At 42.4% G+C, this 13,866-nt stretch overlaps 1 protein-coding gene across 4 annotated transcripts in view; it reads left to right on the forward strand.

The window, feature by feature from the left end:
- The window catches only part of BEST3 (bestrophin 3), a 37,293-nt gene that overhangs the window by 7,064 nt on the left and 16,363 nt on the right, over window positions 1-13,866 (forward strand). For all 4 annotated transcript variants that reach the window (XM_032854838.1, XM_032854836.1, XM_032854837.1 and 1 more), the window contains 3 exons: window positions 9,271-9,425; window positions 11,115-11,192; window positions 11,281-11,433. In XM_032854838.1, the coding sequence (XP_032710729.1) occupies window positions 9,271-9,425; window positions 11,115-11,192; window positions 11,281-11,433 (386 nt within the window). The remainder of the gene's footprint in view (window positions 1-9,270; window positions 9,426-11,114; window positions 11,193-11,280; window positions 11,434-13,866) is intronic.

Here is a 13,866-nt window from a genome sequence, read left to right on the forward strand (position 1 = left end):
AGTTTGTGCACTGGGCAGAGAGGCAAACGTTCCAAACCACTGCCCTCGGAGCTAGAAGAGCCATTCCAGAGGCCAGATCCTTCCTGACTGGCCCACAGTCCACCATATTGAGTGGCCACCCGCTCTGTGGACTGGCAGCTGGCTCACCAAACTTGCTCCTTTCCCCAACAGAGCGGGCTGAGTCAGTGTGCACATGGGGTCAGTTTCCACTCTCCCCCCAGCTGGACACATGCCTCCATCACTGTCTGACTGTCCTTGGCCTGTGCCAACGTTTCTGGGAAGAACAGGAAGTTCAGGGATGGCGGAAAATGTCTGGCAGATGTCCTGAGCCCAGAGCCAGGGCACCTGCTCTGCCTGAGGGGAGAGAGGGCTAGTAAGTAAAGCACAAGGGCCCCAGAGGAGTGGGGGCAAAGGCTGGAGGCAATGTTGAGGGTACGAGAAAACCTACTTCCTTTCTGGTGACTTTCTTACATAAAATCACCTGTCAGGAAAAGTACATGTTCTCAAACCTCAGTGCACAGTAGATTTTGTTAAAAGTCAATATTGCTAAAAACTCAGATCCCAAGATACCACACCTAGAGATTCTGATTCAGTAGATCTGGGGTGGTGGCCAGGAATGAATGGATTTAACAAGCCCCTGGACACTCTGAGGCAAGGGGTCCCTGGTCTTCTGAGAGACAATGGGTTTTAAGATGGTTGGAGTTTCCCTCTAACACCTTTGCCTGGCTTCAGGGAATCTTTCTTCAGAAAGATTCAGAACTGAGTGAGAGGGCAGAGAGAATGACCAGCATCTCCTTCTGAAGCATCTGGCAATCTCTTGACTAGAGCCAGATGACCTAGGTCCCCCACCTGCTAGTCCCTAACTTTCCTTGCTTTGAAGTTGGACAGTCAAGTTCTAGTAGTCTGGAAAATTAAAAGGATCAAACGCTGTTGGGGCAATACATATGCTTTGATGTTACAGGTTAAATCTCTCAAGTTAAAAATAAAATGGTTTCATTTCTGCTCACATGAAAATAGAAATACCCATAGAGTGCAAAATAATATCTATAATGCTGAAAATTCCCTAAACTGGTCCGTTCTCAGTAATTAAAGAGGAGCTGTAACAGAAGTGTCTCTATCATTTTGCCTATTGGCAACAAACCTGGCCTGGAAAATTTCAGTCATTCCAATCACCAGCCCTGGAAGATGTCACTCATCCTAAGTCAGGTCAGGTGCACAATTCCAGACCTTTGCCAGTTCAAGCGATGGCCTTAACTGGGTATTTGCATTATGAAATAAAACTGAATCAAAACATTTTAGTTGGTGTTTCATAGTGATCAGGAGGAAAAAAATATTTCTCTTCAAAATTACTCACCAGAATCACAGAAATAGGTGATGGGAAATTATCTACACTCCTCTAAAAGAAACGTTACTAAAGCTGTTGCTAAATCTGTCATGTATTTGCTTATTTAACAAAGATCTGTTGAGTGTATATGATATGCTAGGCACTATGCTGAGCACGGGAGCACAGCTAGAAGTGAGAATAGATAAGATCCCTGTCCTCAAGGATCAGCAAAAATTGCTATAAATCTTTGCTCACATGAATCATTTTCAGAGACAAACACAAATGTATTTATAGCTGAAATTTATATCTCTACATTGTATTTCTATTTCTCCCAAATCGTTTCCTTTTGTGCTTGGTAGCCCATAAGAGTGATTAGAAAACAGTAAAATTTGGGGTGCCTGAGTGGCTCAGTCAGTAAAGTGTCTGCCTCTTGATCTCAGCTCAGGTCTTGATCTCAGAGTCACGAGTTCAAGCCCTGCATTGGGCTCAGGTGTGGCGCCTACTTAAATAAAAAAAATAAAAAAAAAAAAGAGAGAGAGAGAGAGAGAGAGAGAGAGAGATAATGAAAGAAAACAGTAAAATTTGAGGAGAGGACACTGTTCAGTATTCTTAAAGCCCTTGACTCTTAACATGAGGATCTTTGAGCTTCTTCTATAAGGAAAGACCCTGAGGAGACCCCATCAGAATTTTTAGCGGCACTTATGATAAACAGACATTAATACAACTAAGCAAGCTCCCAATTGTCAAATGGCTGTTGAAACACAAATTCTGCCTTTAGATGCACTGGCTGGAAGGCTAGCCCCATACTCAGATCATGTAACCTGTGATCTTCTCTCACTAAGTAAAATCAAATGGCTGTTGTATAGTATTGACTTCCTGCCCTGTGGTGTGCTGTTCAAGTTCTTTCAGACGCATTCCATGGCGGTGGGGCTCCTTGGTCTCTGTGAGATCTCCCGCAACTCTGTGCTCCAGAGAGGTGATCAAGGGGACAGTGGCATTCGCAGCTGTGCCAGTTTTTCCTGCTGGCTGAACTTTTACAGGCTGAGTCAGTTACCTCTATAGTCTCACATGCTGTGCCCAGAACAGACAGAATGTCATCCTGTGAGTGAAACTTGACTCACCTATGCACACTTGCTCTACATAGGACAGAAAGTGCACGGCGGAACCAGCCCTACTTGAATGAATGCCATGATGGGTAGTCTCAGCGGGTCAGGGTTTGAAGATTCCACACAGTTCTAAGAGTTAATCAAGGCATCCACTCAATGTTTCTCAAAGTGTGATCATAGACTACATTCATTTATCAAGGGGACTTTAAATTGCATGTTCCTGGGCAGCTGGTGGAATCAGAATGTCTGGGGCTTAGCAACTAAGAGTCCCCACCTCAAACGAGCTCACAGAAGCTCTGCAGGATGTTTGAGCCCAGGCTGAGAATGCTAAAATGACATAACGATTCTGTGCACTAGGCTAGATGTTCCTAAATTTTGTTGCAAGTTGAAATCACTAGGGATCTTTTACAAATACTGATGTCTGGCTCCCACCCCAGACATTGGGTTCAATAGGTGTTTGATGCGACCCAGGCATCAAGAGTTTTAAAAGCTCCCCTGACCACTCTAACACGCAGCAGAGTTTAGGAAGCACTGTACCAGAACACAAGGCACAGCTCTCGACTCCTCCAACCTCACCTGCAAATCACCTCACGTCTGTTCACTCAGGGAAAATAAAATTCTGGGCCACCCAGACAGGTGAGGGCTCAGAGCACTGATTTAGGGGGTGTTATTTCCTGTGTGTCAAGTGTAGAAGGCGGTGAACTATCAGGGGACAGGGATATGGCTGAGTAGAGATGTTTTATCCACATGAGGAAAAGAGGAAAGGTTCTCTGTCTCTGGCCAGGATTGCAATCCTAGAAACTGATTTCACTCAACCATATCTATTTCAAGCTTTTCAAACTATGGTTTATAATTCATTACTGGGTTCTTAAGTCATTTTAATAGCTTGCAACCATCATTTTTTTTTCTTTTTCTTTTCCTTTTTTTTTTTTTAAGATTTTATTTATTTATTTGACAGACAGAGATCACAAGTAGGCAGAGAGGCAGGCAGAGAGAGAGAGGGAAGCAGGCTCCCCGCAGAGCAGAGAGCCCGATGCGGGGCTCGATCCCAGGACCCTGAGACCACGACCCGAGCCAAAGGCAGCGGCCCAACCCACTGAGCCACCCAAGCACCCCGCAACCATCATTTTTTAATGGAATGGAACAGAATAGAACAGAACTAAACTGATCAGGAAATATCAGAGAGACCACCAGCTGAAAAAAACCAATCATTGTTTGGGAACAATGTATCTTAGTGTGGTCCGTGGTTTAAAAAAAAAAAAAGAAAAGAAAAAAAAGTCTCACATCCTGCCCACAGCAGTTTCACAGTGTGATTCCATCTCTCTCCCTCAATCTCTCTGACCTCCCTTTGATTTTTCCAGCTGACAAGGATTTCTAAACCTCTACCATTGAGTTTAAAGGAGCACTGTAGTCGAATCCGGTGGCTGCATTTCAATTCATTTTGAAAGTACAGTACAGAGATGAAAATTACCCAGGCACATTGCAATCTTCCTGAAAAAGTCATCTCTCTGAGATGGGCTCAGATGCTGAATGCACAACCTTCTCTTTTGGAAAGAACTGGCAATAAACCCATTCTGCCTTCAAGCTTTGAGATGCCAAGCTTTTAGCTCTTCTGCTAATAGCGTCTCATTTGCACACTCTGCTTTAAAAGCCTAAGACATCTGCCTGAGCTTCAACTGAAGCAAAATAGACCAAATGCATGGCAGATGAAAAATGTTAAAGACTGGAATATTGTTTATTAGTGGACTTAATTAGGCCTTTGGCTTGAGGGCAGTAACATTTTACCTTAAAGTAGGAGGTCCTATTCCATCAAATCACAATTCTAGTTGCAAGTAAAAACTTGGGGTGGGGGGTGGGGGTTTACTCTGATTTGAAATACTAAGGAGGTTTCTTGGGACAAGTATGAAAATTGCTGAACAGAGCCTACCTGGCCAGAAACCCAGAAGGAAGAGAGAGCAAGAGGAGCTCTGAGCAGATGTAACAGCAAGACAAAGCAGCAATGTCAGGGTTATGGGTTGGACCGGAGGGAGCTTGGCATGAAGACTGACAGGTCAAGGTCACAGGGTGGTGTGAGGACCAGCCCAGTTGACAGCGCTACCAAACTGCGGCAGATCAGTGGGTGTGCGGATCACACAGTCCTAGTGATGAGCATAATGACCACATTCTGAAAAAGTTTCTTGGTCTCTGGTTATAGTGGCCCAAAGTAGTGATAAGGATAGAATTACATTTCATAACAAACATCCTTTTAATTGATTTGACCAACAATCTGTGGATTTCCTTGTACTTGACCAGTGATGTGATTTCCAAAGACAGGGTTATTTTTAGTAAGACATGTGACCCTGAGGGGAGCAGCAAAAAACCACCATGCCTGTGCACTCTTGGAGGACACATTAATGTCTGGTTTGTCATCCACCTTCCACGGAGCTGAGCAAAGTATTCCTTACCTCTGGGCTGAAAAACTAAAAATCCCCAGCTTTCCTTGCTCTGCATGTCCCCTTCCAGTGGGTGGGTGTGCTACCTGGGAGAGAGGCTAACTCTAGCTTTTGTGTCCGCCCTGAATAAACCCTCACTTTGCATATTTGCATTCTGCTAAAAAGCCGAAAAAGAACTTGACAGCACAAATTGATCCATACTCCTGAATAAAAAATAAGCAGAGGTAAAGTTATTCTTTGGTCAAATGACAGAGATTGCAACTGGTATATAAACGGGGTAATTTTTTGAAAATTGCAGCATAAATCCCAAGAATGTAACTGCTAGCCAAATGATATGAAATGTCAGAGAATAGGCTTCCAAGTAAAGGATGAACTGCAGCTGCAAATCTTTAAGCATAGAGCCAAGACAGGTCAAGTTTATTAACCTCTTGTAACAAGGCTCGATCATGCTCTGCAAGTCTTTAAAAAGAAAAAAAAAAAAAAAAAGGCAGAGTATCTTGATCAGGCAAGAACTTTGAGATGCCGCGAGAAGCGAATGATCAGGCTTGTTGTTATTTTTGACATCCACACAAAGTCCAATTCCTCAGGCATGAGGAATTTCCTTCTAAGCTAACATAAATAACCTGAGCATTATCTAAAATGAGTCTCCTGTTGGTAAATATTGGCTTTGTAGTTGATACTCTGTTTACTTCAAATACTGAATAAATAGAATCTTCATTCGGCGGGGCAGTGATTTTCAAACGTTGCTGTGTGTCAGAACTTGTATGTGGAACATAAGGAATAGTGGGGAAGACCACAAGGGAAGGGAGGGAAAACTGAAGGGGAAGAAATCAGAGAGGTAGACAAACCATGAGAGACTCTGGACTTCAGGAATGAAACTGAAGGGGTGGAGGGATGGGGAAGCTGGGTGGGCATTAAGGAGGGTACCTGCAGTTATGAGTGCTGGGTGTTATACACAACTAATGAATCATTGAACACTACATCAAAAACTAATGATGTACTATATGTTAGCTAATTGAACATAATAAAAAAATATATTTAAAAAAAAAAGAATTTCCGGCAGAGCTTGGTACACATGTGACTGCTTGGACCCAATTCCATTAAATCACTCTGGAAGATCTGAATGAATGCTGATGCCCGGACTCACTCTAGACCACCTGAATCAGAATTTTCTAGAAGTACCCACATGAGACGGTAAGGCACAGAGCTGGTTCTGAGTCTGATTTAGTAGGTGAGGGTGGAGCCTAGCCCTCTCCATGGGTGACAGATGTCACAAGTGACTCAGATACCCACGATCAGTAGCCCCTATTCTCAAAAACACTGACCGAGATCTAGGTAACTCCAAGGCTCTATGAATCAGTGACTTTCAAAATGATCAGGTCTCTCTTCTCTTTGACTCCTCTTCTATTAGAGTAACACCTCTGAAATAAAACTACGTCTCCATGGTAAGGAGGGAGGATTACTTAAAGCGGAATAATCATATTTGTAAATTGATTACAGGTGATTAAGGATATAAACTAGGTTACATTGGGGCAAAAGTCAATTTTCATATGAATGTGTTAGAATTTCATAAGCAAATGACCACATTCCTGAGACAAAAGTAACTCAAAATTAGTATCTAACAAAACTCTATTTTTGAAAAAAGATTTAATTCAGAAAACATTACTGGTACTAAATTACAGTTAACACTGAAACGTCCACTTAAAAGTTCAAGGAAATAAGTACAAGAATAGTAATTGCATCATTTTTTAAATTTAATGTATTTGTTTGACAGAGAGAGAGCATAAGCAGGGGGAGCAGCAGGTGGAGGGAGAAGCAGGCTCCCTGCTGAGCAGGGAGCCCGATGTGGGGCTCGATCCCAGAACCCCGGGATCATGACCTGAGCCAAAGGCACTCACATAACCAACTGAGCCACCCAGGAGCCTGCATCATTTTTTTTTAATAGCAAAAAAATGAAAACAACTTAATGTCTATTCAAAAGAGGACTGATTAAATAGAACATTGTATACAATTGGCTAGATAGCAGCCATTAAAAACAATGATGCCACTCTGTATATACTAACAAAAAAAGATCTCCAAGATATAACCAAAAAATAGAAACAAATGACAGATATGTATGTATTTAGTGTACAGCTATTTGTGTTCTTAAAAATTAAGTCTGAATGATATTTCTCTGGAAAGATACACAATAAACTTGCCACAGTAATTCCTTCAGAGAGAAAACTGTGTAGCTGGGAAAATGAGACTGACTTTTCTTATTAATATTCTTTTGGTCCTTCTGGATTCCTATAGCATTTGAATGACTCAATCAAATATTTTAAAAAGCAAAAGGTCAAGTGTAAACTGCAAGCTTTTAAAGTACATACTTGAAGGACACCTGGGTGTCTCAAGTGGTTTAAGTGTCCAGCTCCTGGTTCTGGCCCAGGTCATGATCTCAGAGTCAATACATTGAGCCTCACGTGGGGGCTCTGTGCTCAGTGGGGAGTCTACTTGAGATTCTTACTCTACCTCTCCTTCTGCCCCTACCCACCCCCAAATACATAAAAAATAAGGTAGATATTTATATGAACAAGCCCTGGTGCACAGTAGACATTCAGTGAATGTTCGTTTATTAAATAAACCTGCTCCCTTATTTCTCCTCTCCTCTTATTCAAATCTCTTCTTTCCTTGCTGTGCAGGTTGAGGGTGGGATGGATAACTAAAATTTCATAATGTATTATGCCTTGGCACTTACTGAGTGTTAGGTATATGCTAAGCATTATGTTAACCTCTTGACATGTGTTCATCATCTCATGTAATTCTGCAACGTACCTGGGAAGTAGTACTATCATTTCTCTTTTACAACTGGGAAAACTGAGGCTAGAGAGGTCACTGCAAGCTCAGGCAAACTGTTATATACATGCACACACACAGATAAAGATTGTAAAAATTATACTTTTAAGATATGCTGTGGGCACTATGAAGATCATTGTTATGCCCCAATAATGGGTCCGTGATTAAAGGAGCAAGACTGATATAAAGTGAAGGTCAAGCAAAGCTTTATTTCGTGCCAAGCATCAAGAATCTAACTGAACGTTCGGGGACGCACCTCTTACAAAAGTGGGCGACCCTTCTCTGTTTCACAGTCTAGCTTTTAAGGGCAAAGGCCATGCGGTCAGCCCTGGCCATGCACAGGTGGCCAATGAGATTGTAACACACACAGGAAACTCCACAGTGATGCTAGGTGACCAATTGAGTTACAATTTACCCTAGGAGACATTTGAACCAGCCTATTAACCTTGATTGGGATTGGCGCCCAAAAGGCTCCCAAAGGGCGGGGCCCCTACTCCTTGGTAACCAGGGAGACAGTATGCATCCTTCCCTACTGATCGGATGGCTCCACCTGGCCTGACCCACCTTTGTATCTGGGCTTTTTTACCTGAAGCTGGTTTCAGGGACTTGTCTTCAAGTAAATCCCCTGGGGGAAGGGGAGCAGGGACAGTTTCTAAATAGGTCCTTCCAATCATACATACATTCAATGCCCTTCCAAAGGGTCTTAGCAAGAGAAGTCTTTATGTATGACAATCCCTAATACAAGGCAACAGAGAGCACTGTCTGGGGAACTTTGAAGGGGGGAAATCCCAAGGGAAGAAGACCAACATCAAGGAGGGCTTCACAGAAGGGGACTTGGCTGATCAGGACTGTGGAGGGAGCAAGCGAGCTGGAGGAAAAGTATGTGCTTCATGGTTTCCACACTATACTAAGTGCTTTCTATATATTAACACCTTTTATTCTTTCAATCGTAACATTTCTTTTTTTTTTTTTTTAAGATTTTATTATTTATTTGTCAGAGAAAGAGAGCGCACAAGCCAGTGGAGAGGCAGGCAGAGGGAGAAGCGGTCTTCTCTGATGTGGGACTCAATCCTGGGACCCGGAGATCATGACCTGAGCCAAAGGCAGATCCTTAACCGACTGAGCCACCCAGGTCGCCCATTAATCCTTACATTTCTAAGTATTCTTGCTCCCAATTTTAGATGAATAAACCAAAATCTAAAGAGGAAACCTTCCCCAGATGTTCTAGTCCCCATTTAATGTCACCTTACTTCCTAATGGCCATCTCTATGAGGGATTACCAACTGCCTTGCCTTATATATTATTTTAGATAACTTATATATTATTGTTAGGTAATAATATATAGAGAGTTAGATATATATTATTGTTAGATTAAAAATGTGTTTGCACTCATACACACACACACACACACACATTCCTTATTTCTAATACAAGTATAAACTACTTGAGGCATCTTTTATGCATTTTTAATATCCCCCAATTGTGTGCTCCCATAGTAACCATGAAAATATTTATGGTAATGTATTAGTGCTAGACTAATTCTGCATAATTGTGCTATTTTTATTTTGCGCTAAAGGTTTTATGACAGCAGATGAAAGAAAATTATTTGACCATCTCAAATCTCCTCATCTGAAATACTGGGTTCCGTTCATCTGGTTTGGAAATCTTGCAGCGAAAGCCCGAAAGGAAGGTAGAATCAGAGACAGTGTTGATCTACAATCATTGATGACTGTAAGTACCTCACAAATCATCAGTGTAAGATGCTAATCAGAGGCCAGCAGGGATCTGGATGGAACAGGTCAGACCAGGACAAGTCTGCTTTGTTCTGGTTCCTTTGGAACCAGAAAGACTGGGCTAGTATCAGAACCCTCAACATGCAGGACAGGAATAATACACAGGTTTTAAGTCACATTGATTGCTGGTGGTTGCTGAGAAACTCAGTCTAAACAGAATTAGGCTTTGTAACAGGCTCTGTAAGAAGGTGTCCCTTAATCAATTACCAATAGCTGTCAAGAGTTCTGAATGATCTTGTGTCCACATGGTGTGTTTACCATCCCTGGCTCCACCATCCTAGAATAAAATCTGGAGTAAAAATAAACCTGTCCAGGGGTGCCTGGGTGGCTCAGTGGGTTAAAGCCTCTGCCTTCAGCTCAGGTTATGGTCTCAGAGTCCTGGGATCGAGCACCGCGTCGGGCTCTCTGCTCAGTGGGGAGCCTGCTTCCTCCTCTCTCTCTCTCTCTCTCTCTCTCTCTCTCTCTCTGCCTGCCTCTCTGCCTGCTTGTGATCTCTGTCAGAATGAATAAATAAAATCTTAAAAAAAAAAAAGAAAGAAAAAAAAAAGAAAAATAAAGAAAAATAAACCTGTCCAGTCAGATCCCCCCAGTTGGAATTTCCTGAGGTTAAGCCAACTTTTCAGATACTCCAGGAAATGAAATGATGTTTTCATTAGATGAAATAACCCTGAGTTCATCTGAAAAACAAATTTATAGAAGACCTAGACAGACATGTACCATGACCATCTCCTGCCTGATTCAGGCAAAAAAGAATGAATGATATAAAAATAACTCCCAAATTAACATAAACTCCTCTTCCCAGTCTTATGTAATAACTTATGCTTGATAAAGGGGGGAAAAAAAAATCAATGGATTAGAGTTCTTCCTGCTCCAAACAGAGATTATTCTCTATCAATGTAAGTGTTGCTGTAAAGTCCTCATGGGTGCAGGGGGCAGAAGATGTGCTTCTTTTTTTCTAAAATCTATAGCAAACATGTTTTCAAAAGAGGTAGAGAAACAGGAAAAAAAAAATCCACTCTCACAGAAATGTACCAAAATGGATAGAAATGACTTATTTAAAATATTAACGCCTGCCTTCCCATCACCACTTTGGGCAAACATACATGTTGGAAATTATGGATTCAATAGAGTAGGGGATAGTCCTATAAAGTCCTGATTTCTTTTAATATTTTTTAAAACGTCCAACTGCAGTCATCCATTTTGCATTGTGGAATGATGTTGACGACCATTTCCAGAATGTTTCCTTTCTCAGTTGCTCTCAGAACCAATTAGAGCCTTACAAAGTCAGCTTCATCCTTTTACGGACATATTCCTTTTTTTTTTTTTTAAGGTTTTTTTTTTTAAATTTATTTATTTGACAGACAGAGATCACAAGTAGGCAGAGAGGCAGGCAGAGAGAGAGGAGGAAGCAGGCTCCCCGCTGAGCAGAGAGCCCGATGCGGGGCTCGATCCCAGGATCCTGGGATCATGACCTGAGCCGAAGGCAGAGGCTTTAACTCACTGAGCCACCCAGGCGCCCCTTTATGGACATATTCCTAAAAGTCACAGCCACACTACGAATCCCAGGAAATCTTTACTGCCCCACCCATCATCTTAGTAAACTATGTTTTATCTGTCAATGCCTTAGGAAATGAACAAATACCGCTCTTGGTGCAGCCTCTTATTTGGCTACGACTGGGTTGGGATTCCGCTGGTCTACACCCAGGTATCAAGCCCTTGGCACTTGGTTTTTCCTTGAGGCTTGCCGTGGGCACCTGGCGCTGAGCTCTCACTCAGGCTTCTCTCTGCTGCAGGTTGTCACCCTGGCAGTCTATACCTTCTTCTTCGCCTGCCTGATTGGACGCCAGTTTTTGGATCCCACCAAAGGCTACGCAGGGCATGACCTAGACCTTTACATTCCGATCTTCACGCTCCTCCAGTTCTTCTTCTACGCGGGATGGCTCAAGGTAGCCCACGGTCTCTGCGCCTGAGACCCACTCTGTAATCCCTGTCATGTTCTACCCTCTGCACCCCGGGTCTGTACTGAGTCACTCATTCATGAGCCCTTCAACAGTAGATGTAACATTGAATCGCCCAGGGATGTCATTACTTTTAAAGAGATGTGGTGAGTACCATATTACAGCCATCTAAAGCAAAGAGATTACAAGAACACTCTTTTACGGCTACTGATTTTTCAGTCTTTGTGTGCTCCCATTAGGATTCTAGTAATGTGATTAAAGTAATAACCGTAACTGCCTTGATATTTTATGCCACAATCGGCAACTAGGCAGAGTGAAAGGGAGTAAATAAGAAGCATTGTATGTCAGGCTTCAGCATTAGCATTGTATTATTATCTTGGTTCGGCTCAACTCTGCGGTTGACTGTGACTCCCTGAAATCCTACTAGCTGTCCCACATTAAAGGCATCCCATTTCCAAAACTAGAACTGAGCCTCAGAAAAGGATTCATCAGAATCAAAACCAGAAACAGCAGGATTTATGATGACATTTGGTTTGCCAGGAAATTAAAAACAGGCCAGAGTCCTGAGAAGGACTTGTCCCACCATCAGTGCAAAATTGAGTTTGTCCTCACCCCCCAGTCCCCTGAACCCCCTCCCCCAGTACTCTCCACCCCACCCCTGCCCCTCAACCTGCCCTGGATGCCTGCCGTAAACACCAGAGCCTGAGGCAAGAGAAGTAGTACACATATACACAAAGACAATGGCTCCATTAAGGTAATTGAAATCTAATGACAGTTTGAAGATGACTTGAATAAAATGAAGTGTCCAACACTGACCTTGCAGCCAGCCACACCCTGTGTGCACTAAAGCAGCTTTCCAGGCTGTGGCCAAGTTTTCCCCTCCAGTGCCTTTGCTTTGATTGGCTTGAATCGTTAACCAGGAAAAATAAATATATTGGCATTTCAAGAAGTAAAGGTGTGTCCTTAATAATTGGCAAAAACATTTTCAGCTGAGTGACAGTAATCCTTAATTATTTTTACCCATTTAAGACCGAGAAAGAGCAAGAGAAACTAATAGCTCTCATCTCCCATTAGAGAAGAAAGAAGACTCCGGTCTTATAAACAGAAAATCAGGCTGGCCCGAATGCTGGATCATTCTGGTCTTTTATTGTCCTGTCCCCTGAATTCTTTGCTTTGTGTCCATGTGGTGTTTGCCCAGCCTGTACGCAACTGTTAACAGTTGTTGCCTTCTGAAATGCTCTCTAAAATATTAACATTCTGCTCCTTTATAAAATACTTTTAAAGGCAAAATATGAAAATACAATCTTAGCTCCTTTAGGAGATAGACAGCCCTAAAAGAAGAGAACTGCTTTCCCACCCAATGGATTAGATCTCACTTTCTAAGCAGCTGTTTTATCTTGCCCATCCTAATATTTATAAATCTTTTCAAAATGTAAAAAAAAAAAAAAACCCATCTTAACCTTATAAATAATATATTACTCAGTTATTTGCTGGAAAGGGAGCTTCTAAGAAACTAAAAGCTGTTTCTTGAGATCGTCAATCCAGAAACATAATATCATTTGGGTAGGTAAATGTAAACTCTAATATTATATACAGGAATGATCCCATAAAAGTGAAATTCTGGATGTAACGAAAATATTTTTAAGGCCCATCCAGTGACCTATTACAACCCCGGGCCAGAAAGAGTGGATTGCCCCTGGAAGGTGCAGTGAGGGACTTTGACAAGAATATTGCTGTGAGGCTGACTGATTCGGGGCACAGGCCCTGCCCAGTTTCGTCACTTACAGCAAGGGAGATGCATCTCCAAGTTGGTGGTTCTCGACTTCAGCCACACACTTAAATCTCCTGGAGCTTCACCTAGTACAGAGAGCTCAGCACAACCTCGCACCCATTAAATCAGAGTCGAGGGAGGCACCCAGGTATCAAGTGCCTTTAAAGCTCCTCAGGTTATTTCGATCTTCACCCAAGGTTGAAAACAGCTGCTCTAAGTGGTTAATGGTTAGACTTACATCCTAAAAATTAAGTAGGTAGATTTTCTACCAAATAGTCTGAGAATATAGAAACTCAACTAATCAATGGTGCCTTTATTTTTTACCCTTGTTTTTTTCCCATCTAAGCCCAATGTAAAATCTCTCTACCCCCCCCAACTGTCTCTGTCTCTCTCTCACACATACCTACACACACACAATCTTGATAATAAAAATCAAAGGGATTTTTTTTTAATTTATTTATTTGAGGGAGACAGGGAGAATACAAGCAGGGCTAGGAGCAGAAGGACAGGGAGAGAGAATCCTAGGCAGACTTTGCTGAGCACAGAGCCCCCTATGGGGCTCGATCTCACAACCCCAAGATCATGACCTGAAGTGAAACCAAGAGTCGATGCTTAACCAATTGAGCCGCCCAGTCACTCCTCAAAGGGAT

Source organism: Lontra canadensis, unplaced genomic scaffold (genome assembly GCF_010015895.1).
Source record: "Lontra canadensis isolate GAN:19392208 unplaced genomic scaffold, GSC_riverotter_1.0 scaffold9, whole genome shotgun sequence".
NCBI lineage: Eukaryota > Metazoa > Chordata > Mammalia > Carnivora > Mustelidae > Lontra > Lontra canadensis.